The sequence below is a fragment of the Pyrgilauda ruficollis genome, unplaced genomic scaffold (assembly GCF_017590135.1).
Source record: "Pyrgilauda ruficollis isolate IOZ18807 unplaced genomic scaffold, ASM1759013v1 scaffold2, whole genome shotgun sequence".
NCBI lineage: Eukaryota > Metazoa > Chordata > Aves > Passeriformes > Passeridae > Pyrgilauda > Pyrgilauda ruficollis.
The window spans coordinates 7526831-7554520 of NW_024519206.1; the positions used below are offsets into that span (position 1 = coordinate 7526831).

General features: G+C 38.7%; 1 protein-coding gene across 1 annotated transcript in view; it reads right to left on the bottom strand.

Moving 5' to 3' along the window:
* The window catches only part of AGMO (alkylglycerol monooxygenase), a 185861-nt gene extending 158901 nt beyond the window's left edge, over positions 1-26960 (bottom strand). The window contains exons 1-3 of the mRNA XM_041466463.1: positions 26782-26960; positions 20137-20267; positions 6866-7017 (exon numbers count right to left, since the gene is read on the bottom strand). Of these exons, the coding sequence (XP_041322397.1) occupies positions 6866-7017; positions 20137-20267; positions 26782-26910 (412 nt within the window). The 5' untranslated portion in view covers positions 26911-26960. The remainder of the gene's footprint in view (positions 1-6865; positions 7018-20136; positions 20268-26781) is intronic.
* Positions 26961-27690: the final 730 nt, after the last annotated feature.

Below are 27690 nucleotides of genomic sequence, written 5' to 3' on the forward strand. Positions count from 1 at the left end.
AGGGCAGCAATAGCCAAGGATACGAATGTATGAAGACAGCTGATTTTTTGAATGGCCAACCCATGCTGATTTATAACAAACTTTCTTCTCCCACTTCACCACATTGTCTAATGTTTTACTGAAAAAGCATGCTGCAAACTTGCAGATCCAGTACAAGCAGATCCAGAACTTTTTCCTTAATCTGTGCACTCAGGAAAAACCCAGGCACTGCAGGTAGGAAAAAAGATTAAATTCTACACTCTGGACACCCATACATCTAACTAATGCATATCTACAGAGAGAGCCTCTAGAATGCCAATGTGTTATGTAAATCCTCAAAGCAGGAAAATACATAATACTTAAAAAGATTATTAACCTTGTGCTGGCCACTTTCCCAACCATAAAATGACAAACAAGGAAAATACACGAATAGTTTCTTTTTAATTTGTTACTGGGGAGCTTGCCAGGTCTTTTCATAGTGGGAGCTTGAGAGAAGATGAATAGTGCTGAGAGGAGATGGAATTAGCACCTGAATTTTGGCACAAAAATGGTGTCATAATATTGTCAGTTCATGCTTTCATTACCATATATTTAATGATATTTAAGATACATTGTGTCTGGAATCAGAAAAAAAAAATTTAAAAGATTGCTTTGTACTTTATCAAGGTCTAATTCATAACAGTCAGGCCTTTCTCTCCCAACATCCTGAGGGAAAAAAAAACCCAATTACCAGATATTTACAGAAAATCTACAAGAAAACGGCAAGTGTACTGTTGAACCCAGACCATGGAGTTGAACTCCTCATCTACAGCAACTAGCTATGTCCTACCCTTCACTACACTGTATTCCCACTCCAGACCACATCCTACAGCAGCTAGAAAGAGTAAAAATCCACAGCCAATCACTTTTGTCTGACATCCAACTGATTGGCAGATTTGTTACTACCATTATTCTTAATTATCTCTGACATTTAAAATACTTAGAAAATCCATTCACCCATAAATGTCTTTAGGATATTCAGAAATTAAAACTAAGCAAAAACTCTCTATTTCCCTGGACTCCCTCTTATTTCCATCTTCCAAGCTGTTCAGGTTACAAAGAATTTTCAGAAAGTCAATTATTATCTCACCATGTGTAAAGTAAAATAGGAAGAGGCTTTAGCTATCTGCATATGCCACAATGAAATTAACAGACTAAATGAGTCAACCTCATCTCATATCAGGACATTATTCTTGCCACTATACAAGAAATCAGTCTTTCAAACAACAGGAACTTGTTATGAACAATAACAACCTGAAAACAATACAAGCAGGCTCCTATAATTTTATGGGACCCTAGACATTCCATACCAGGAAGCCTCATTGCAGCTGATGTAGTTTTCAGGTGAACTTTCTCAAGAAATTGTATGTTTTAATATGAAAAGGAATGGCAACATCTTGATTTGCTAAGATTGACTTTGGTCTTCTACAAATTCAGTGTCCACTCAAAAAAATTAAAACACACATAGTAAAGGAACACCTCTTCTTGTGAAAACGTAAGAGAATGGTAAAAGACAAGTTAAAAAACAAGTTAAAAAACAAGAATATAGAAATAAAAAAATATGCAATTTACAGTTTATTTTCAACTTGAATGGCAATGAATGAGTCATAATCACCTGACCCATGTACTTATTTTCAATTCATGTTTTATTGTCTGCAGATATTAGACTAGAATCAATCAGAAGATGGAACAGAAAATAAGACAACCAGCTATGACAATAGCTTCTGCTATTTTTTTGAGGCTAGTAAGGACAGCATTTTAGTATCCTGCTCTCACAAACTCATTTAAAAAATAAGAAAAAAACAACTGACAGAACAGCAAAAAAAAAAGTTTTCTGTACAATTCACAAGAAGAGAATATTTGTATCTTAATGATTGCGTATCAATTCCCTTTGCAATCAACACAAACTGTGACAAGAAAAAGAACAGAGCCTCCTCCAGTCACTTGACAGCTCCCAACATATCTTTCACTGGGGTGAAATTAAGTCAGTTTCATTTTGGATAATCAATATGGCACTGAATTTCTAGTCAGGTAAACAACAATATTTTCCCACATGCAAAAATAAGCCTAAAAATACCACCACAAACCCTACCCTTTACCCTCTTGGCATGTAAGAGAGCATTGCAATTTGCTGTGTTTCTAGGGGAATACAGATTTTCCTGAAAAGCAAACCTTGTAAGAAAAGTCAGACATCATGTTATTATAATGAATTTCCCATAAATCCAAAACCCTGTAAATAAAAAATTACTTCAATGTAGTATCAATTGTTAATATAACATCTACATAACAAGTCCATGCTAATATACTGCGTTCATTATAAAATGCGGATGAATGAGGCACTTCAAAGGCAGGAATGGGTCAGATAAATACAGACAGTACAATCATATGATTTCAATACACCCTCCGAAAATTATCAGTAAATATAGATGGTGAAGAGACTTTGAGCCTCTGAGCTGTGTTGTCCTCTAACAAGGTTAAACTCATCTCCTCATGCAACAACAAACACAGTATTGCACTAGTGTCCAGTAACACATTAGGATTATTATTACTACACAATATATATATATATTTACCAGAAAGAACAGGACTGGGCTTTACTGTTGCACATTCCAGTTATTTTAATGGCATCAATCTTGAGACACTGCCTATGCCTATTTATCCACTCTGGCTCCTTTTAAAACAATGAATTACCTGCCTGTGCACTACTGACTCAGAAAATTGTCTGTTCTCTCTCAAGTCTCCACTTAATCCCATAGATTCTCAGCTAGCACATCTGGCTTATGTTCTGTTCCATGGCTAAGCTGACCCCTATGACTACTGAGTTGAATTGTTAAGAAAGAAATGCAACAAAACCTTGTTTTTTAACATGGTTTATTTCAGTGATCTTATGCACACAGTCTCCATACATATTTTTTTCAGGACTGAGTGGGTTGTGAACTACAGCATGGTGTAGGAAAGAGCAGCCAGAAACTTCTGAAGTCAGTCCTGCTGCTGAAGGAGCTGTAACAAAAGACACTCACTGGGAGAAGAGGCAGAAGCAATGTAAGTCATGGCTAAGAAAAACACCCTTCTAAAAGAAGTTCTTTAAAACAGGAGCTGAAAAATGCACAGAACTTCCAATTATTTGAAGTCTTAGAAAGAAAAATTTATCAACATCCTTAGCTGAGACATTTTGCCACAGTCTGAGGCATGGGCTTTTGAAGGATAGTGCCGACATTAGTTTCCAGGGTTTCTTTCTTTGTCCTGTGACCCTTCGGAAGCTGGACTAGGCCAAAAGGTCAGTCTTGTGGGGTGGGAGACTCTGAGAAACTTGGAGTCTATTGCTCTACAATACACCTGGTGTAGAAGCCTCATTTCTCATCCACTATAAATAAATTCAGAATTATTAAGAGACACACCATTAACTCAAAATTTTATGTAGCAGCTGGGGAGTCTGCTGAGGATATACTCATCAGCTGAGGTCTATTTTATGACCTCAGATGTAACTCAAACCATCAGCTCATATTGGCTCGGCCCTTCGCTGACAGGGACCATGTCACGTATCCCGCAGGGCGGCTGGAAGCCACCAGCGGACAATGGGGCGAGTGGCTGACACCAGCCAGCGGGGCCCAGGCAGAACAATGCAGCTGCTGCGGAGGTTGGCCCTGCTGAAGGAAACTCGCTTCTCCCAGGTTGTCTGAGGGGAGGGACTCTGAAGCAGTGGAAATTCCCCAGCAGTAAAGGAGAACAAAAGAAGAGGTGTTGGAAGCTGCTGTTAAGAAGAGACGGCTTCTTCCCGGGCCTGACAGAGCAGAGGAAATTCCCCCAGCTGACAGAAACACATTCTGTTCTGCAGAATGCGATCCTCCGGGAAGTGTAGATTAGAAACTACTCCCTTACAGAGCACCAGAGCCTTGCAACTCCCCACTATTCCCTACTGGAGCACAGGGTTGAGCACAAAGCTGTTGCCAAGGGACCTGCTCAGGCCAGGGGTGGCCCTGGATCCAGCAGTGCCCCCACACCAGAGCTGGGCATCAGACAACCACAGCCAGGACCTGGGCTCTGCACCAGCACCAGTGTTTTGCATGGAACTGGAATTCTCTAGATTTCCCCTTGTGATTAAAAGGTGTGGCTGCTGAAGAAATCAGTTTACAGAGCTTCCAAATTCCTTACTGCCGTTGTTATTTGTCTGCAACAGGAGTATCTGTGAGGCCAGGGAGCGGGGAGGGCGTGCTGGGGCTCAGCACTGCTCTGGGACCACCAAATCCCCCTGACTAGCAGGACTAACTCTACAAGATCTCTGCACCTGGAGAGGAAACTTGAGGTGTAATCCACATATGCTAGATTAAAATACCTGGTAAAAATCCTTCAAACCCACACATATCCTTCCCTAAAAAAAAGTTTTAAAGTAAAACCTGTGATTTTGCAGCATACTTTTTTTAATAGTACAGCCATGATGGGTGTTTTTACTGAAACAAAGGGAAAAGTTACATTGATTTATAAATTCATTAAAATGCCATGAGAAAGAGCAGGGTCTAAGTAGACCCGTTGACTTCCATGGCTTTTGGATCAGACCCAGAAGAATGCTGGAATAAGTGGTGAAGCATTTTATTTTCTAACCTTTCAGTGGCTACTGCAAACAATGGAAAATACAAGTACATACTTAGAATAACTCTATCCTTTGCAAATGAGATCACACCTAAAAATACTTCCTTTTGTTGCTGTATAACTTCAGTTTAGGATAATAGTTATTACATGCATATAGTGAAAAGGAAAAAATATCTCCGCAAAGTAGGGTTTCTCCTACAGAAGAAACTTTAAAATCTGTAGTGATTCAAGACAATTTATGAAATAGTAGAATGAAAATCTAGTTATTCATGGACAACATGAAATAAGGTAGTAAAAATGCCAGGGGACTGAGTTACTAAATTATTGCTTGCAGCCAGGAAAAGCTACATGATGATGATAATTCTTAGTATCAAAATTATACCAAGTTCTAAGAAACAACTGAAAAATGTATCTGAATTTTAGTTTTTCAGTTTGAAACAATTAGAGCTAGCCCACACAGCTTGAACTTCCTGGGATATACATGTGCTATTAATTTTTAACTTTGCTGTAGAATCCAAGCCTGAATCACCAGGCCCTGTCACTTTCTAGTGCAAAGGTGTATTTTGTCTGCTTGTACCAGCAACTTTTCCAGTGCCTTTTCTTCTCAATTTGCAAAGATATTTTTCCTGACTTTTAAAAACTATCTCCTTGAATTTCCTCAGCAACTTCCAATGCAGCTGACTTTCACAGCTGTGTTGCCATGATACAGATTTCATCATTGTTTGACTAGAGAAGAGTGTTGGTTAAACTAAAATCTCCACTTAGAGTGATTTTCTACCATTTTTCATCAGTTCCCTGCTAAGCAGGACAGATCTAACAGCCATCGAACAATATTTCTGTAACCTGAAGAGTAAATTAACATTTATTGAATAGCTCAGCACTGACCTTCTTAAGAGAAGAGCAGCATTTTCTTACAGCTTCTTCAACTCCATTACATATAGAATTGGCTTGGTTTTATTTCTAAAACACCTATTGAGATTAATTCCAAAATATTCCATCAAAAACAAAAACAGAGAAGAGCAAAGGCAAAGTTGCTGCAGAAACAGAAATGTATCCATTGCTTTAGAGTGTAGAGATGGCCCTGTTCCCTTCTCTGCCAGTGGGAATTTTACCACTGACTCCAGAGAAAGCACAGCCAAGCTAGTGATTTTCTAACACTTGAAGGCAATTATTTTTATTTTAAAACACAGGAATAGCCTCCTGCTCTTATGCAGTTCTTAGCGTGAGGCTGTAGCCCTGCCAGCACTGTTAATGTCATTGTTAGTGGAGCGTATTCCCAGTCTCCATACACCCACGCAGGGCTCCCAGCTCCCGGCCGTGATGTCCCCCTCGACACATTGTTCCAGCTCCCCCTGCTTCCTCGCCTCCCGCCCCGTCCCCCACCATTGTTATCCCTTGACACCCACCCTTCATTGTTCTCACACCCGCCTGCCATCCCCACCTGGGAGGGACCCTTCCTCTCTCCCACTCCTCGCAGCAGCTCAGGCTCCTTTCTTACCTACTTCCATATATTCCACTGACCTACTGCCAGCAGAGCATTTTCCCTTTCTGAAAGCACATTACACAAAGTATCATTACCACATCCCACAGCTTCTGCAAGCTGTGGGCACCCGGCTTTGAGAAGCCCAGTCCAAAGCCTCCTAAAGAACAAAAAGATTTTTATTTCATTGCTACAGACTTTAGGTCAGCCCCAGAGCTAGGATTGATAGAAAGCATTACTGCATTTTCAGATATGGTATAAAAGGCTACAGCTGATATTTGTTTTCACTAGGGAACTGAAATATGTAAAGAGACAGACATATATGTACAGAAATAGCTGACATGATTTAAACAGGCTCCATTATTTTGGCCATCTTGCTTTTTCCTGCTCTCTAGTTTGTACATCCACCAGATTCTTTTGAATCTTTTTAGTTCTCTGTACTTTGCTGGATTTTTCATACAGGTATATAGGGATATTGAACCCAATTTTTTATGTACTCACTATTTTTTTCCTTACCTTTTTCCATGATACTTCACTTACTCTGTTGAACTGCTTTCAAAATGATACTCCTTCCTTTCACAACATCATGTTTACTGTATAGAGTGTGATGCATTAACTGTTTTCCATGCTAAAAGTTTATCTTCACTAACCCTTGGGAAGAACAGCAGCTATATATGCTTGGAGTAGATCAAGTATAGAAACAAAAATGAATACCTCACTTTATTAATATATATTAATGTATTTTGTATGTTCAAACATGAAAAACTTGTTAAGTCTTACCATGGCTCATGCGATGAAAGCAGTAGTATGCGAAGTCCACTCCCAGAAGTGTCAAATACCATGTCCATGGTGAGTCCCAGGGCAGTTCAAACAGTCTGTAGTTATTCCATACGTATATGTAACTAATTAACTCAATACTTCTGAATAAAACACTGAAATAGAGATCCAGAAACTTTTATCAGTAATTCTGTCAGTTTTAATTTCAGAATCTTTTATATATTTACAGTTTACCAGCTGGAAATCTTTTTACAACACATAAAACCACTCTCCAAGTTCTCCAACCTCTGTCAAGCAGACTACTATTGACTTCAGTGGAACCTTTGCTTAGTGTCTACAAGGTTTCTAAAACCAACTCCCACCCACACACCACCTATGTTGTGGAATTAGGTACACTCAAAGGCTGAAGCACTCTTGTGTTCTGCAGGCATTATGGTGTTCCTGTTTTTCCAGAACTGGAAGAATAATGCTAATTACTAAGTCAGAAGTGACTGAAGTGTAGCAGCAATTATGCTGAAACACTAACGTATTGCATTAAAATACCTTGACTGCTTCCATTACAAGAAAGAACATGGAAGGGGGCAGGACTTCTGGGAGAAGTGAAATGTTTGATCTGCTTATCATATTGCTTCACTTCAAAAGAGGATAAATGCAGCAGGAGGAGACAAAGACCAGTGCCTTTAAAAAGAAGGGGAAGGGCAATTGGATTCTGAGAAAGGGAAAGAAAAAAATAATGAACTTTCAAAGGCAAGGAAAGCCCCCAGACAGCAACTCTCACTGATGCTGAGTTCCTGGACTACAGGAAGAGGGTAGCTGTCCCTGGCTTAACACAAGCTCCTCACTGAGACCAGGAGAAGGAGAAAGAAAGTAGCTCTGGAATGGGCAGGCCAAATCTGGTAGTAACTCTCCACAGCTGCTCAAATTAATCGAAATTTGGGTTGCCATGGTTGCACCCTTCTCTCAGCACCCTACTATCTAATTTCACCAACTGGGGCCCTAAGCTACCTCCAAACAAATTACTTTGATTTTGCTGGGTGAGATTTTGGGTGAATCAGGAAGCATTAAACCCAGATTTGAACGGTGAGAGGCTGTAGGCACTGGGATGGCCCAGGCGACAACTGGCTTAGGTAGCTGCGAAATGGTGCTGCAGATGCAGATGGATACATGTTTAAACTGGCAATTTTGCAGAACAAACCAGTCCACAGCAGGATTTGTAGCAGATTCCTCACACTGTCTCCTATTACTCTCCTTTGTTGTGTTGCTGAAAATGTGAACTGAAACAGTGGTGAACTGAATTAAATCAGCCTTTGAAAAGCAGAAAACAGAAAAAAAGAGAAGTAGGGGAAAGATACTAATCATAGAAAAGTCACAAATATCCTTTTTTATATATCAACGGGTGACATTCATCTTAGTTTAGGGCCTAAGAGTAAGAAATAAGATAATAACACACACACACAAAATGTGGTTCTCAGATGTTATACTGCTGCTATTGTGTGGGGGGGAGGTAGAAGAATTATCAGCCACACCTTTGTACAAAGTCGTGCAAGACTTTAAAAACCTATAAAACATATTCAGAGTTGAAGAAAGACTCTGGGATACAAATTCAGGGAGCTTCCAAAGAACACTGTGCAGATAGCACACCTGTAGACACTACTTCAATAGAAGTGGCAACAAACTACCATATGAGTTTCAGCCATGAAAAGCCCTACCCAAAGGAAAGACCAACATCTCTATTTCACCTTAGTCTCATCTAGAACTTCAGCTTACATTGAAATCAGCTGAAAGATTCCCTGTGCATCTCTGTCACATTTGCTCATTTTTGCCTCAGTAGCACTTCTCACAGATACTTCTTTCAATACCCTCCCTTTTCTGCCTATTTTTTTTTTCAGCTAGAGTATTTTTGATATTCTTGACAGCATGGCCAGAAAAATACTAGAATCTGTAAAGCTAAAAAAGGATATATACTCCTTCCCCTTTAAAGACTTTTTTCACACATCTGGAAAACATCCCTGAAAACAGTCTGGCCATGCCCTGTCCTTTTGGGCAGCTACAGTGAAACAGAAGGGAAGCCCAGCAAACATGGTTGTTTCAGCTTGCAAGCCATCCCCCTGTGCAATAGCTGATACCTATCTTTTTGCTTTATACCTTTTACTCGGAGCTTTTATACTCCTGGCATTAGCACCTCTTCCCATAAGTGTTGTGAATAAAGCTAGAAGAAAACACCTTGATTTTCTGTGGTGCTAGTTTCACTATTAATTAAGAAAAAAGTCATCTTTTAAAAATCCCAACCTCCCAATAAGAGCCTGCAAGCATAATAGTATCACATCCACCATTTTATCCTGAGAGCTGAAGCACTGCAAGTAGTTGTTGCTCAGAAGAAAAGAACTAATATTTTTTCCACAGCCAGGTGCACATCTTATCTACAACTCACTCCCAGCTTTGCTATAATTATACAAGTTTTTCTCTTGAATAAAACCAAGACACAACAAACCCCATGAAATTTCATTTCATTTTAGCAGCTTGACCGTGAAGAATTTCTCTTTACTAGCAAGGACAGGTGCATCTGCCACTTCAAAAACAACTTGGCTATGCCCAGAACATGGACCATACACACCTGGAACATGTTTAATTTTCATAAGAGCTGTGTTCTATAAATATTTTTTAAAGAAGATTATATGTCCAAGCAGATTTTTGCAATTCACCTCATGAGAAATCTGTGAAGTTCAGTATAAATTCTCAATCCATTTCACAACAGGTCAGAAGGGAGCTGATATTATTCAAACACAAAGAAATGGGCATTTCTTAACATCTTTTCAATGACCAGGAAATTTAAAACACCTCTTGCAACATAGTGTATCAGTTATTATTAGGTACTGTTTTCTTACTTTATTCTTCTGCTTTTATTAACATATAATGCCTTTGCAGTACATCCAAAGACATGTGACCTGGAACACTTCCTCCATTTTTGATCAGGTTTCAGTATTTCACCCTTGAGTCCTTTTTTTTTTTCCACAGGCTGAGGCCAAGGTGTAAACCTTGAGCTAACCCTGCTACACATTTTTCATATATGCAATTTTCTCTACATTCTTTCCTTCATGCTTGAATCACAACCTACAGCACATAACGCTAGCTGATTACTGTAATTAATTTAGAGTAATCCATCATATTACTAGGCAGTGCTGCAGAAAGAAGAGTTGCTTAACTAAGTATTTTTTTTTTTAAATTTACAGTGTGATAGGAAAGACCAGAGCTTGCATTCAATTACAATTCCTAAAGTTCACTTGGAGTTTTAAAGGTTTATATTCCCCCTTTTTTTCCCCTCAAGGTCCTTTTTCACTTCTTGAAAATACTAGGAGAACTTAAGAAAACTTTTTCCTCATTTAAATGTTGTAACCATAAATGTGATAGAAGTGGATAGGCAAGACTTTTGTCATCTAGTGCAATTCTCTGCATAAAGAGTAATAAATCCTAAAATCGACAGACTGCATAGAAAACCTTATTATATACATTACTGCTGAAAATTTTCTTTTTATGTGCAAAGCACACTTAGGCAACTGTTATGACCTTGAGAGTCCTTGTCTCCTTGTTTCTAAAGATCATACAAACTTTAATTAATGGCAATAATATTTGTTTTTAATAAACCATTTCCCCCTTCACCTTCCACTGAGTCAGATTATCACTTCCTCTAATTAAAAAAGTCCAAGAAGGAAATTCTGGGAGATGAACTCTCCATGTGGAAATGAAGATCTACTTATTCTAGATCCCTATGGGATAATGAAGGAGGGAAAAGGTGGAAGAAATTCAGTTGGAAGAAAAGGCAGCTGCCCATTTCAAACAATACAAGGTCCTGTTTTGCTTCCTCCAGCCACAGAGCCCGAAACCACATCTTTAGGAAACTTCTTCCATGGTGCCCAGGACATTCACCGAAAATGAAAACGGTCAGAGACAGGAGCTGTTGTTTCTTTTCCAAGCATGGAGGAAGATCCGTGTACCAAAAGTCAATAGTCCAAGGAAACTGCCTCAGCTCTCACCACTATCGCAGTCACCACCTCACATCACACTGGGAACTGACCTGGTGCCCCTGAGCTAAAAACACAACCCTACAGCTGGACCTACAAAAGCTGTGCTCTCAAGGGCTGTAACAGACTTGCATCCTTGGAGGTCAGGCACAGAGGGAAGCATGTTAAGACACCCTGGTCACAAGGTTATATTATCATTAAAAATAGTGAGATCTTACTACTACAGTTTCCCTGGGTTAAATAAATTCTGTTTTCCTAGCCTGATTCAAACTATATAAATGTAAAGTTTCAAAATGCTGAACAAAGGCAGTTTCTCAATAATTCGAAGTTATTCAGACCATTTATGTAACAGCAGGATACATGAATAATTAAATGCTCTGTAAGGTTTTATTTCAGAATGGAAATCATAAGGATTTCCATTTCCAAGGATACTCATAGAGCTTTCTTTTCCAGATGAAACACTGGCTCCAGCCACAACTGAAATAAACATTTTGATAACATGATTTCAGTAAAGAGAAGAAGGGGGAAAGAGGTAGAGGAGCCTTGAGAAAAGACCCATTTGTAAAACAAAGCAAATCTGCTGCAACTGAAATCCCCTTTTATTTCCTGTACAGGTGCCAGGTCTTGAACAGACACCCAATTTATTACCTTGTCAGCTGACTTATTAGGGTTGACACAAATCGAGCTGAAATATGCCTGACACAATGCAGTCAAGGCTTTTTTCACGCTTTAGCACAAAGCCAAACTTTCCACAAGGTGGAGGGAAAGGGAGAGGGAGCTGTGGGAGTTCTATTCCCTGTTTTCTATCATCAAGATGAATATGATCTCCTCTCCCATTCTTAATATGCAAAACCCAAGGCTAAAGAATAATTCACCAAAATGATACAGCTGGGAAATTATTATCAGGCCCTGGAAAACCCTTGATTACAGGAAATAGCACCTACATTTTGAGAAAATGTTCCCACCAGACACAAAAGCTGAATCAAAGCTTCTCCTCTTCCTCAGTATGGCTTTCTTCTCCAGCATTTTAACCTAAACAATACAAACCTCCAGTTTTCCTCAAGGACAAAGGAAAATATCAAATTCAAATTGAAGTAAAAGGGAGGTGACTCAGGTATCCCTACTAGTTGTATTTTACCCAGTACTGCACAATATTTGGCCTGACAGAGCTGCCCTTTTATTCACCAAACCTATTCCTATTGCACTTCACTTTTTATCGTCTAATTTATGACACTAATATTAATTTACAGTAGTGGGTGGCATAAAAGGTGAAAAAACAGGTGTTGGAAGAAAAATAGCAACAGTGTTACACTTTTTTATAATAAAGTCATAGTCTTGCTACATAATTCAAGTCATTTTTGCTCATAAATAAGTAAATTTTTAATTGTATCAGTTAAAAATACAACAGAGATATTTTCTTGAGAAGTTCCACCGCCTTCAGTGATATAATCCGCAGTAGTAACTCATTAGGCCATAAGTTTATGAAAGGTCTTCAGATACTTTTAATTACATGGTATCTTTGAAAGACTAAAAAGCCTAGTTTAAAACCTTCAGTACAACTGAGCTTCTGGCACTGTTCTAGCTTATTCCTCTTCTTTTATGAGAATGGAAGCTGGATTTATTTTTTTATACCTATTTATACCTGCCCAGCACTGGGGGCAGTAAATTATATTCCAGTATCTTCAGGACACGCCAGACTGGAATATTCTACAATGTCATCTCCTACAAGGCAATGCTCCTGATTTTTCAATATTTGTACAAGTATCACCACATGAGTTTAATACAAATGCTTGAATAGAACCTTTTTCCAAATGAGGGTCTGATTTTGATCTGTCCTACTTTGTTGTTGCACTGAAATGAGCAAATCTGCATTATAGTTTGAGTTGGGAACAAGCCTATAATATTCTCAAAGGTCACACATAAACAAGTAATGAGAAAAGACTATTCTATTCAATTCTGATTGCTCTAGATAGATTCAGAAAAACCAAAGGAACTGGTAAGAGTTCCTATGGTCTACAAAAATGCAGTGAAATAGCTTCAGTGAAACATCATAGCATATCAAGTGGTGAAATAAGGAAAAATATTTACATGAGAATTTATGTTGAACTCCTTTGGTCATACTTCTGAATGTTTTAAAAGACAGTTTGTTTTTGTCCATGATACACAGTAGTGAAAGTCTATTCTTTTCAGATCTGTAACACTGGTTTACAGAATCATTAAGAGACACTTTCCCCAATCTTCCTAACTTTTAAGTGTTGACCCAAGAAACTAGATTGGCCAGCTCTAAAAATGCTACCCCTGTGCTCCATCTAGTGGAGTCCTGATTTAAGATTAATTCATTGTTTAGCAGAGATGTCCTTCAGTCAGAAGGGTACTCTATACACAAGCAATTTCTTCGGGTTTTTTTCAAAATGTGTGAAAATTACACAATGTAGATCAATGAAAATACAAAAGCATGGCATAAAAATCTGCACATTTAACAAAGTTGAGAAACTAGTATATTTTGTGAGCTACAGAGACTACTGAGCTTAATACCATATTTTCAATATGGGTAAATTCAGTTCACAGTACCTTCACAGAAGACCACAAATATATTTGAACATGTACCCTGACAGCTTCTCTTTGCTTCTAAAGACAAGGCAGATGTAAAGCTGGGCTCTGACATTAGGAATGGGCAATCACCAAGCCATTTACTGGCCCCACTGTACAGAAAAAGACCATGATACAATACTAAGGATGCATAAAAATATGCATTCTGAGTAAGAGGTTACAACCTAAAAGAGTAATTGGATCCCTAACAGGTTTGTGTGAAATACAGCAATCTGCAGAACATTATAAAACATAGAGACCATCAGTTGCTTCAGTCAATTACTTTGAGAATATCCAAGCTCTTCCAAATCCTTCCTTGTAATGCAAGGTAGCTTATATATAATTTCATTAGAAACTCCAGAGATAAAATTCAGGCTCAGATCTTTCCTTAGTCATCACTAAAAAGTAGCACTGTCTCACTGGTATTCCTGTGTTCTGCCAGCAGCTATGCCCACATGTGCTCTCCAGCCAACCTCAGACAAATGGAACCAGAGTACCAAAATTCTACAGTTTAAACCTCTGAAGATAAGGCTGCTGATACGCCTGGGAAGGGTGCAGTGGTAAAAAGGGATTAGGGAGGTAGTGATGAGCATGAGAGAGCAGGCAGAAAACACTAGCATCTTTTCCAGGCACAGCTGGATTTGGATTTACTGGAAGACATGGCATGATTTACATCAAAATTATAAATTGTGTTAAAGTGATACAGTAAGAACACAGGATAATCAATCCACACAGGAGTAACTAATTTACTAACTTAGTCCCAACTGGTTCATCAATGCAAACCAGATGAAAAGAAAAACCTAAAAACAACAATCTAATTAGATTAAACAAAAACCCTTCAGGTAAAACAGTCACTGCCATTGAAGCGATTTTGAAAATCCCCTCCCAGAATCAGGCTTATGTCCTGAAAATCTTATTAGATGCTGCTGCACAGCACTACTCCCTTACTGAAATTGTTTATCTTACTCTGACTGCTTTACCTACAGAAGATTAGTGAGTTAATTCAAAACCTGTTCCTTTGACAGAGCTGTGAGGGCTGTGACCTTTGGTAAAATGTGGGAACAATCAACAGTGTATATGGGAGAGTGAAGCCAGGAGGGTGCTCTTGTGAAATATGTAACTACCTAGTGCTACTTGCAGAGTGGGAGGAATAGGTAGGTGAGTAGATTCTGTCTTTTCAGGCCTGTTACTTATTAAAAATTATATTTTTTGGACACATCTATTGACAGTGCCTTAAACTGCCATAACTAGCTGATGCAGGGATGATTGTGACTGCAGGTTCTGTAGAAACTGAATCTAAAGCCTGACAGCTCTTGGCTGCCCCTTTTCCATTCCCAGACAATTTGCTTGTCTCTCTGCCTAAAGCAAATACCATTTTGCTCAGAGAGTGAACTAAAATAATTCCACTCGCGATCAGATGAGCACCTGAACCAACACAAGAGAAACAGAGGACTACGTAAGTGAGTACAAGAAAGACAGAAGTGCAGTAGCCAGAAGTTCATCTGGTTTAAGGGCATGGCATGGCACAGCAGCTCCACTTCCCATTTAACCAGGTTAAGTGACTACCTTTCCAGTTTGGCCCCATCTGCTCATCACTGTCCTAAGTGTGGTGGTTACCAGCCCTCAGACCTGCCACCATAATTGCATGCATAGCTGCTCCCTGACCTGGCTCTGTCAAAGTGAATGCAGCTGAGCTTAAACACCTCTTTTATAGTTCTTGGGGGGCTTTTGTTTCTGCTTTTAGCGAGATCACTTCGTCAGGACCAGGTTAGGGAGCAATTAAATGTGCAGTTATGTTGGCAGATCTAAGGGGGCAGCTGGACCAGAAGCAGCACATCTGACCATGCTCTAAACAAACATCTGTCCAAAGTCTTAGTCAAACAGATGTGGAGAAAAAATGTACCTAGTAAGTCTTGAAGTGAAAATATAATTTACGAGAAACTGCATGTATCAAATTTTCTTCTAAGAAATTCAAGCAGTAATTTATGAGATTATACGTTTCTATAGTCACACACCATGTATCTAATAGATACATCAGGAAACCAGCACATACTTCAAATGGTTAAATCCATGCAGGCAACTTTCTTCTCTTCTGTCAAGACACTCCTAGCTCCACAAGACTGTGAATAACTTGCATCAACTTGAAGCACGTGTATTCTAATCAGCTCTGCATTTTGTTACTCTTAAAAACCGAAAATCTTTGGTTTCAAATCACAATTTTATATATATATGTTATAGAGCAGGTAACTCAGTAACGCTACAAAAGCACTGAGTGTTTTCTTGTCCTGTAACCCTGGCTGCTCTTCTCCAATCCCATTTCTTTTTCTAGCACAAGATTATGCACAGACACAGTAAGAACTGATGCAGGTTAATGTGATGGGGAGTTGCTGGACCTGCTTCCCAAGCCACTTTACCACAGGGCAACACAAACGCTGCTGCTGGCCAAAGAGGGGTGAAGGTAGAGGGAGGAATGAGCAACCAGAAGTATCAGTCAATCAAAGGTGCTTCATTTGGGAGCATTGCTGGTCTAAAATGTACATGAAACTGCCTCCTCAATCCAGCTTCTGAAAAAAGATTATTTAAAATCTTTTTTTGATGTACAAAACTGTGTACATTGGTCTACAGCAGAAATGGGATTTGTATTCCTTTGATTTAATTATTGCTGATGTGTAGGTATCTTAACATACTAGCATGAACTAATCAAAAAGCATTTACTCATTCCATTCTCATGTTCCACAATTCAGATAACTCCAACTTCCCCTGATTCAAAAATCAAGGTAAATAATGTATACAGACTATAATATTCTCTATAGAAATGGAGAAGTTCATTGCACACTTGACTGACCAAACTGTGTCAGACATATACACATACACTCATACACTGTACGACTGTGTTGCAGAGCAGAACACTAAAAATTGGCAATTGAGCATGACCATAAAGAACAAATACTTTCCCAACTAGTTTGAAAACATACCTACCTCAGTTATCCCCCAAACACTTTTTGACTTGATTTATGTTCTGCTGCTTTAAAAGAAGAAATAGGTCAATATGAAATAATGCACATACTTGTAAAATGGATATTCATTCCCAAAATAAACTTTCTCTTGGGAGAATATTTTTAAAGCACCATTAAAAGTCTCTTGGCAATGGTTAGCTAGAAAAGTTATTTATTTATTTATTTAGAATAAAAGTTCTCAGAATTTTTTTTACTAACATTTAGAATCCTGGAAGTAAACTTAGTAATACAAGTTTATCCCAAATTAATTTTCATTCTATACAACACTTAGTACTTTTACATGCAGAGGAATGCATAGTATGAATTAATGCAGAGAAAATTATATTTAAGAAATGTATGGGCTACTTTACAAGAGATGATATGCACAAACCATTCAACTTACTGCATGCTGTTGAGTTTAATAAGCCTAAAAACAAAAACATTACCTTGTCTGATTAGACTTTTCCTCCTGCACCTACATTTTTAACATTTGGCACACAAGTATCAACAATTTATGATTTGTGCTTTCTCAACAGAAAGTTGAAGTATGAAACACTAAATAAATACTGTTTGCCCTCAAGACATGCAATAGTTCTGTTATACAGACTGCAAAATGGAAAAAATACTTAGAGGCTGACTATGGTTAGTGACTCCTAATTTTTTCATTAAATGTAAAGACCTCTCTGCAATAACACATTTGAAGCTTCATTTTAACTAATAGACTGATGCCACCATTTTAGACCCAACCACAGATTTTTTTAAGGAAGTGGCAAACCATTGCTGCTAGTTGAGAAAATGAAAATTAGTCCCTGGGAGAGGATACAATCAATGGTGTGTTAATCTAACCTTCAGCTGTTAATGATTTGCACTACTATTTCCCCTGATGCTGTGGGTTCTGCTGAAATATTGTTTTAGCAGTTTCTGTCAACTTTCCCTACCTTTTTTCTTCCTGAAAGGGACAGACTGAAGTGAAAATCTTAGCAACAGATTTTTTCTGTGCTATTTTCCCCCCTTTTTTTTGTCTGACCCAGTTCTTTCACACCATGGAAGCACAAGACAGAAGGGTAAAGTGTTCTGTTTTTTTCAGTTAGGGCCTTTTTAGCTAGTCTGTTATTCACAGCTCCTCTTACTTATAAAAGAGGTGTTACACTAAGCAGTCACCATTAGAATTGCACTATTAACATGAGATTAAATAATTTAGAAAGTCTGTATTTTGCCTGCTTCTTTCACATTCACCCAAAAAGCCAAAAGTGTTACAGGACTCTTCTTTGGAAAGAACTGCTGAGGAAGGTCTGGTATTTCCAGTCATGAGAGCTGTGCAAGCAACCTGGAAGAGACTTCTTGTGCTGGTGTAACAATAAATAGGTGTGCCTATCTTGGAGGTTTGCCTGACCCTGCAAACTTTTGAGTCCTTAAGGATCATTTGGTTCACTCAGTTGAAACAATCTTGCAAAAAGAAAACTGCATAGCCCGCAAGCCAAATTCTTCAGCAAAGGACTTAGTGCCAAAATAATAAAAGTACTCAGCACCTTGCAAAGCTGCATTCCACACACACAACACCAGTTTTCTTAGCAAGCATTTCTTCCAGGAATGAGTGTATCTCAATCGTTTCAGTATTCTTAAAATAAAGTCAAAAGGACTTGCAAAACCACTCAAACTTACTTTATGTGCATCTCAGGCCCTTGTTTAACTTAATCAGTTCTGAATATTTGAGACAAATAAAGGTAAATATTCAGCATGGTAAGCCTGTCAAGTTTAATGAATTTGGGTTAAGTTGAAGAAGTCACATTTGATCTATTTTAATGTTAGCTTCATGCAGACTACAATAACTCATTATCAGGGTTGTGTGTTGCTGCACACAAATCTTATTTGTTGATAAATATTTAATTAATTCATAAAACATATTGAAAAGTTTAATGTTGCTCCTTCAAGGTCATGCTCACAATTCATTAAAAATTATTTGAATATCGGTACACTAGCTGTAAAAATAACTTACAAAATTCTCAAGTAACTTAGACATAACTTTGTTTGAAGACATAACTTTATGGTTGAGTATTTCTCATATTGAAATCTCATGCTTCTCATTTTCAGATATTTGAAGAGTTTTGGACTGTGAGCTTAAAAGGTTTCAACAGGAATATTTACTACTGATAATTAACATAATCTATCAGAAATTGGTTTTGTACCAAATGGATCTTGCCAAAGATTGTACAGTTAGAAAGCTTTAAAAATCAACCAAATGACAAATTATCAATAGACTGCAAAGAGGGTGATTTACACATTTCACAAAATGAGTTCTACTAGCCAGAAGGGATAATTTGTTGTTGTTGTTGCTATGCTCTTTTAATGTATTTGATCAAGAATCTGGATTGAAAAAAAAGATTTTTAGTAAAATTTGCAGTGACATAAACCAGGGACGTCTAGGTAACAAAGACAACTTTTCATGGATTCAGGCTACTTCAGGAGGACCAAATGTATAATCCATGTATTTCTATGTGGCCAAATATAAGAACATATTGCCTATGAATGAGGAATGTAAGCCACAGAATCCAAGAAAGTATTCAGGGATGAAAGACAGCTCAAAGGATCTGGGATATATAAAGGGAGGAACAACAAGTAGAAATAGAGAACAAATGACTTCATTATTTGGCACTGATGTAGTAATTTCTGAAATATGGAGTGCACTTGAGACATCAACACTAAGAAGGCTGAAAAACTGCAGAGGATTCTGAAAAAAAGCTGGGGGAATAACAGAAAGGCTTGCAAATACCACATAGTAAAACAAGCTTTTCTTCTTACAATGAAGAGATTATATATAATTTGATGGTCACCTGCAAATTCGTATATGGGGAATAAAAATGTAACCCCATTTGAAAAGAAAAGATGCAATAAAATCTATCATCTGGAAGCTCATATCATGCAAAGGCGTATCTAAAACATGATATTACTTACAAGTAACTAAAACTTCTGGAAAACGCTTAGAGCAATTTACATAAAGAATTTGCTGGATTTTTTTCACTGGGAACCATAGTTAATCCAGGGTGGCTATTTCTTTAAAACACAACTCTACTCACCAAACTAACTCAGGTAAATCTTATGGCCTTTACATTGAAAAGTGAATTATATGATCATGTTTGCAGCAATTCTCTCGGGAATTAAAATCCATTGAAGTCAAAGGTAAGATTATGACTGCCTTCAAAGCACTTTGGATCACATGCATATTCACAATTCTATTGATCTAGTTATAATGCATCCAGTTTTATTTTTAAAGGCTAACAAAAACAATAGACGTGGTTGGTTTTATTTTGTTATCTTTCCATATTTTAATGAAAAAAATACCAGATTCTAAAATCTAGTCTAACATAAGATATAGTAAAGTCAGGTGAAGTTCCAGAAACAGCAAAAGGTGACACCAAGGTCCAGTACAGATTAATATAATTGATGATAAATTGGTAATGTGGAGCTGGAGAACACCCTGTAAGAATCATATTTAGCCGTACAGATTAGAAAGATTTTATACACGTCACTAAAATTTAATTGCATAAAGAAAGGTCCAGATGCCTCGTTTAATCATTTTGGATTAGCAATAACAACTTCAATAATAATTATATTTTCTTCCTTCTTAGTGATTAAAATCCAAACAATCTCAAGGCTGTACTCGTATACTCACTCTGGAAGTCGGGACAGGATACCCAAGGAAAGAGAACTTATCCCATCATTGATCCGACCCGGCAGCTTACGCTTCTGAATCCAGCTGACAGCAAACTCCAGACCAATAAAAGTAATGAAGAATGGAATACTCTAAAAAAAAAAAAAAAAAAAAAAAAAAGTCACAACAAAATAAAATTAGATACACTTTTCCAAACAGTATTTTATGCTGTTGTTGAGATGCTTGTCAGATTGGCTGGCACTTTAGTAGCTACTCCTGTAATAAAGTTCCACATGGACCTTACAAATCAGAACAACCAAGGCTATTATTTAATCCACAACACCAGCATAAATCTATTGCAGTAACTTCCTCCCACAGTGTTTTCTTTTGTATATTTTGTACATAAACATTATCAGAACAAAATGTAAAAGTCTTTCCAAACTAATATTTCTCATATTTAAGTAAATCAGTGAGAGCACCAATATTTGTGGACTCCTTCAACCATAAAGTAGAACTGAATCTGGTTTGGATTTGATGTTGTATGAAGTTTTTCGAGTGTTTCAGCCACTGAATTTGGTATCCAACATTGTTATCTGAAAGATATAGTAAAGTGAGTTTCTTTCTACTTGGCATTTCTGTTGCCATTCTTTTCAGTGCAGACAACAACAGCTCTTCTGTATGTGCTTTCATCAGTGAACCAAATAACTATGCAGCCCTTTCCAACTTGGGCCATACACCATGTTCCTTTCCCAGACCAAGTGACAATGATACAATGTTCCCCTCTTTCTTTGCAATTATACTGACTGCAAAATAGTTTTCTGCCTTTCTGCAGAAAAGTGTAATGATGAACAAGACTGAAACATTTCTCACTCACAACATTGCTTTAGTCTGGGATTCAATTCTCACTGTCCATCTTCTATCCCAAGAAAAGCTGAAAATGCACAGCAACAGCACCCATTAGTGAAAGGTGTAACTCATGAGGACTGCCAGGCCTGTTCTCAATTTTTTATCATCTCAGGCAACAAGAAAAAGGCTTGAGTAACAGTAAGTCAGAGAGCATATTTTTCTTTTTTACTAACACTGGAGTCCTAACAGTCCCTGCACTTCACACGTGGAAGGAATTAGGCAGTGGCAGTCTTTTAGCCATCACCACCGAAATCTAGAAGGCCTGTGGCAAGGAAAATGGGAATGCATTATAAGATCTCTGTGCAAACGAATGTTCCTTCACCAGCATCATTCGCCCTGAAGAAAACTTTTAGGTGACCTTTGAGACATTTAGACAACTGCTTTTTGCTTATATTAAGGCATAAAATTCCCATAATGTTTTGCAGGGCAAGAGAAATGCAAGCCCAGTTTTGCACCACTCTGGGAGGCACCACACTGCAATACTTGCCCTTTAGGTTTTCTGCTGCTTCTGCTCCCTTCAAATGGTCTGCAAACACCTACAGCTTCACTGCCTGGAGCCCTCCAAACTGCACTGCTGTTGAAGAGAGGCTGCTCCTGCCCATACAACATTTTAATAGAAGCAGGTTGTCTCTGCAAATATCATTGCATTTTGGAGGGTGCTCATTTTTGTTGCCAAGTGAGATATGATCTGGGAATTCCTACTAGGCTGGGACACTAAAGAGACTAAGATGGATACAGACCAGATTGCTCAGTCCAAGAAGAATTGGATGATTCAAACCATGCAAACAGCAAAAGATTTATAGTGTCTAGAAAATGTGAAAGTTCACAAACTTCAGCAGCACAGGGTTAGGTTACAATAACAGATGAACAGAGATTAATATCAACATGACACTTTTTAATTTAGGTGCCCAGCTTACTCTGTAACAGCACTTTAGACATCTAAAAGCCTGTTTCCACTAGCCACCAAGTGATGATATAAAAATCTAGAAAGAAAGGGAAGACCTGTAAAGGTCATAAAGCCTAAACAGCACCCAAGAAAACTAATGTGGCAAATCTTTCAATATTTAGAATAAGAAAAAATATAATAATAAAATATATTATAAAAGAGTAAGGAAACCCTGAAACCTTCCATTTGAAATCAATGAAATATTCTAGAAAAATATAAATAGTCCTTGTTTTGCTCCCTATATCTGCTTCATTTTAATGTACTATTCCTAATTGATATAATCAAATAACAGATTCCTAACTTAGCAAACAAAGGCTGATGATCAGAAATGTACACTCCCAGCAGAGAAAAAAGAGGTTTAATACAAAAAACTACAAAACACTTAATGACAATATTAAGAGACAGTTCTAGCACAGACTACAAGGAGTGGTATGGAACAGCAGAAGCTGCAGAGCAAATTGAATGGGCTCAGAACAGAGAAATTGAGGTGTTTTATTCATGAAATAAAAACAGTTAATAGGAAATGTACAATGTCTGCATTCCATGTGATGATTCATTTTACCTAGCAACCTCTGAAACAGTTGAAATACTTGACTTTATATTAATGTACACTGTTACAACTTCTTATTGACTTCATTAAGTATTTTCCTCCCACTGTGAAGCTGTGAAACAGCCAAGCAGCTGGCGCCACTTTTTGACTCACAAATGGGGAGTGTCATAGCAAGGAGGATAAAGAAATATTCAGACATCCTTAACCTCCTGCTCATCAGGGAGATTATAAAAGTAAAGATTTATGGCATACCCCTTACTAGCTAAGAAATTACTACATCTCTCTCAGATCAACATCAAGCTTGGTCCAAAGCAGATCAATGGGATCAACTGCATTTAGGCTAGGATGGATTATTTATGTTACTATGACAGCTATTGTCATGGAGGATGAAAAGGCATTCCCTGACCCAAACTGCCCACAGTGTAAGGATGAGATGTAATGCAACAGAAGAAGAATGCAAATAGTTCAGGAAAAAAGGAGACAGTAAGAGAGAAAATAGTCCCACTAGCCTAACCACTCAAAAAAAAAAAACCTGGTTTGGTTTTGGGTTTTTTGGTGGTTTTTTTTTTTTTTTTTTTTTTTTTTTGTTTTTTTTTTTTTTGGTTTTTTGTTTTGTTTTGTTTTGTTTGTTTGTTTAAGTTAAAAGGACAAGGAAGATATTTAAGGAACCCATTGAGGATGGCTATCCCTATAACTGTTTTCAAGGGTTGTCTCTACAAACAAAATGGCAAAAAGTTAAGAAATAGCCACTGTTGACATCACAATTCAGAGACATATGACAGATCCTTTTGATTTCTCCTGGTCCATAAATGTTTTATTCTCTCTCTATTTCCAGTTTTTTTCCCTTCACCCAAGAGCAGAAATACTCAATGGAGATTTGCATTACCTTGTGGTTTAGCTGAAGAACTGATCCATAACATGAAAGCCTTATTCTGAGTACTGTGTAAGAGGGCTGCATTTCAAGTAACCAACTCTAGAGAATGCAAAGGACCATTTAAAATCAGTTTCCACTTTATACTGTTGCAAAGAATAATATTCTACATTGAAATTCAGCGTATACTCATAGTTTTACTGCAATTCTTGAAACAGTTTTTGTTTTCTTAAAGTCCCAGATCCTTATAACATAAGAATCCCAACTTTCAAGTAAAACTAAATATGAAAGTTCTGTGCCTCATTATTTAGAAGCAAACCCTAAAATGTAAATTGAGTTTAAATGTGAACTTATTCTTTAGGTTGTCAAGAGAGTAAATTGAAAAGGAAAACAGTGATTATTAAAGCTTTCATTTTGGAGTGCTCAGCAGAAGGACTGTCTCTTCAGAAGTCTGACTCATGGATGTCTTTACAGAGCACAAGTGATAATTTCAGACTATAGCAAGGTACAAAGTAAATTTATGGTTCATGAAAACTATGTTTGGCAAACAAAAAGAATCAGTCCACCTGCCCATCTGTGAACCACATTATAACACATCTGTAGATTGCGAGAGAATTAAAAAAAAAGAAAAAAACCAACCAACAGAGCATGCAGAGCCTAGTCTTACACCCACAGAAAAGAGAATGCTCTTAAAATTAATGGGCGTCAGTACGTCCTGTCCTGGAGAAAGAAAATGTACATACTTCCCAGAAATACGGAAAAAATTAAGGGGTTTGAATTCTACATGACAAAAAGTCTTATAAAAATTAATTATATGATGATTACTGAAGACTCACACCCCTTTTCCCAGAATTCTGGAGATTTGTTGAAAGGGTGACTTTTCCCTGGGCGCTGCTGCAGGGCTTTGCTGCTTGTCACTGGTAGCAGCTGATCAGTTTATGTTTTAAACAGGACTTGAGGCCTCTACATACAGCTCAGCCAACATACAGAGCAACAGTGCAAGGACCATTGCTGCTGAAAACAGAAGCAATGTAACCAGAGACAGAAAGTACACTGCACAAGTTAAGCTAACTATTCTGTTCTCAGAATCAGAGCTGCTTCACCCTCTGCTGCCATTTCCTACCCAGATGTAACAGCACAGGTGACTCTAGCTCAAAGGTGCCACTCCTCTGAAGTGCCTGTGTTTTGTAAGCCAACCAGCTCAATGTCGCAGATTGCTAAGCCCATGAATATTTGGATGAATTTGGACGTTCTGCCACCTGTCTGATGTTGGAAGGTGCCTATCCCCACAGCTGTAGCCTTGTCATCTAATGTCCTAGAAATACTTTAATCCATCTGATACTCAAGAGATCACAGACCTGAGATGCAAATTCCACTACAGTGTCTCAGAAAAAAAAAAAAAAAAAGAAAAAAATCCCACACCATTTAGGAGACACTAATGTAATCAGTAGTTTGTTTCACACATACATCAACATTATTGTCTTTTAGAGTGAATTATTTGAGCTGAGGCCCTCATTTGTTACCATTCTACACTAGAATTTTTTTTTGTTCTGTGTTGAATTGAGTTCAGATACCCACTTCTGTGTCTGTACCAATTAAAGGAGATAGGACTCCCAAGACCTCCTTGAAAGGCTCATCAGTGCACTATTAAATCCACTGCTGATGAATCCAATGGATATACTGCTCATGTAATTGCTCCCTAAACAGTCCAGAATAGCAGCTGGAGAGGGACTAAATAGCTGCCATCTGCCCATAAACAAGGCCAGAAGAGGATGGATGAACTCTGCCTAAGCTCAGGCCAAAGCCAAAGACTTAATACAGTTATGCCGCTAAAATACTTTTATATGCCCACTGAGACAAGCATCAAAAGATCTGTTCTAGCAAAAAATGCACTGTCAAAAGGGAAATCCAGCACAGCTAACCTAAGATCGGAATTTAAGCAAAGTATAGCAGTAATGGGAAACTTTTTTAATGCTGGTTTTTTTTGTGAGGAATATTTCTTTACAAGCTTATCACAACACTGCTCTACAACAGCAGAAGCCTACAGGTACTTTCATAATTCAAAGTATTAAGAATCCTTTCACAGACTTACAACTGCCTAGTAAAAGAAATTCCATGTTTGGCTAATGTCTGACCTGAATATTGCACATGGGAGAAGAAAGCCCAAGGATGTTAAGGTATGCTGCAGACAAGAAAGTGAATGATATCCTGCTGGAAATGTGGGAATAGTAAAAGGGACTGAAATAGTAGAGAGAGCTGGAAGGAGAGATCAGCTGACTAGGCAAAACCATCGATCTTCTTAATCAGGACGCTATAGCTTAGTTGCAAAACACCTCTGAGGACAGCAGTCCATTGACCAGACACTGCACACACAGGCTGGGCTTGCAGCAGCTTTCCGCTTACCTTACATAAAAGGGTTTACCTTTGCAGATAACATCCCTCAGTGAGGGACTGCTGCACACTACAATTCCCAGAAAGCTGCTGACAGTGCTGCACTGCTCTGCACAGCCCATGACACCCCCACAGCAGCTGCTGCACAGCAGTCCAAGGTATACCTGGCAGAGGAGCTAGTCCGAACTATCAAAACCCATGTAAAAAGTGCAGCTCTTTACCGGAATTGGGCTGAATTTACTTTGACAAGGGCAAAATAGTGTTTGTGTGCTGTCTCTGTGAACAGCTGACATGGATCTGGGTTCAGAAGGAGCTGACAATCAAGATAAGTGCAATAGGTAGGACAGAAGGGAGCAAAGGTATCTTCTTGGAAGTGAATAAGCTGGCAGGGCGGGACGGGAGGGAAGGATATGCTGCTGCCTGCTGACAAGGGAGTTCTCACTCACGACCTCTGTACTCTTGCTTTGGATATTTAGGACACAGCACTGTCCCAACACAAATATTTGTTCTAAATTCTCTTAAACAATCTTTATTTTTTATTTTAATTAGAAACCTTTTATTTTTCTGTCTTTGACTGAGCTTGACTTAAGGGCACAGCGAGACCTGACATTTTGCTTGCTTTAAGAACCATAACAGCCAAACACAATATCATATTTTCTTGTTTCCTCAGTTCAGTTTGCTGTCACTGTTCATCTTATCCGTGCTGCTGGATATAATGTTAGCACCAAGCCTCAGATATCTGGGCGCTTCTCGGAAAACTCCCGCTCTTGGTACCAGGAGAAATCATCATTTAAATATGAATGAATATGAAAATAGAGGGTACAGTTACACTGGCAGCTTACAGGCAGAAAGCCCATGAGAGAAAGACGGTTTTATCCTAATTTAGGTCCCCTTTCGCGGACATGGTTTCAGTGAGGCGCCCGTGGCTTTTGAAAACAGGCGCAGGTGAGCGAAGGGAAGGGCGAGGGATGCAGCCAGGATGGGAAAGGAGGGGACTCTCACCTTCTCTACGTAGTCGGGCACCTCCTCCACCGTGCGGAAGGAGCTCTCTCCGGGCGCCAGCGCGTAGAAGAGGGCGCGGAGCTGCTGGCCCGGCGCGGTGTCCCGCGGGCCGCCCGCCTCAGCGCCCATGGCCAGGCCGCGCCGCGCCGCGCCCGCTCCGCTCCCCGGGACGGCGCGCACCGCCCGCCCCCCGCGCCGCCCCGCCGCGGCCTCGCCTCGTTACCCCGCGGGCCCGAGGGCTGAAGGGCTTCCTTGGAGAAAGCTTCCAATTTCTGGTTCCCCGGCATCGTGCTGGTTTGGAGGTTTGCTTGGATTTGGAGGCTCTTTTTTTTGTATGTGTCATCTCTGTCTGGCCCACTTCTGGAAGCTGGGAGAAACCTCTGGCACACCACAACTCCCTTCTCACCCTCAAAACCCCCAGAACCTCGAAAATCCGCAGAGCTCAAGTCACCTTTTCTCAATTTTAGACAGATTTCCACTCAAAAATAGAAGTTATTGCTCAGGTTTGGAGTTCCATAAAAAGAAAGTGTTGAGGGTTTTGAGAAACAAGCCAAGGTGTGCTCGTTGACTCCTGTTCAGCTGTATGGGTTAGTCCAGCATTCTTCCCATTAAAAGCTTTTAATTTTTAATAGGGTTTATCATGGCTCCATTTTATATAGTTTCAATTAACATCACTGCATTGAAGGTAGCCTCTGGAAGCCATCTATTATGCTTACATTTATGAAGGAATGAAAACTAAGGAAATAAAAGTGGTGAAAAGAGATATATGCTAGATCCTTGTAGAAAATTACTTTTAGAAATGCAAGTAAGGACAGGCTTTGTGCATTCAAGATCTTCGGTCTGAAGCTCAGGAGCATGTCAAATGTTTGTCAATCACTCTTGATATTTGGTGTTAGCACAAATAATAAG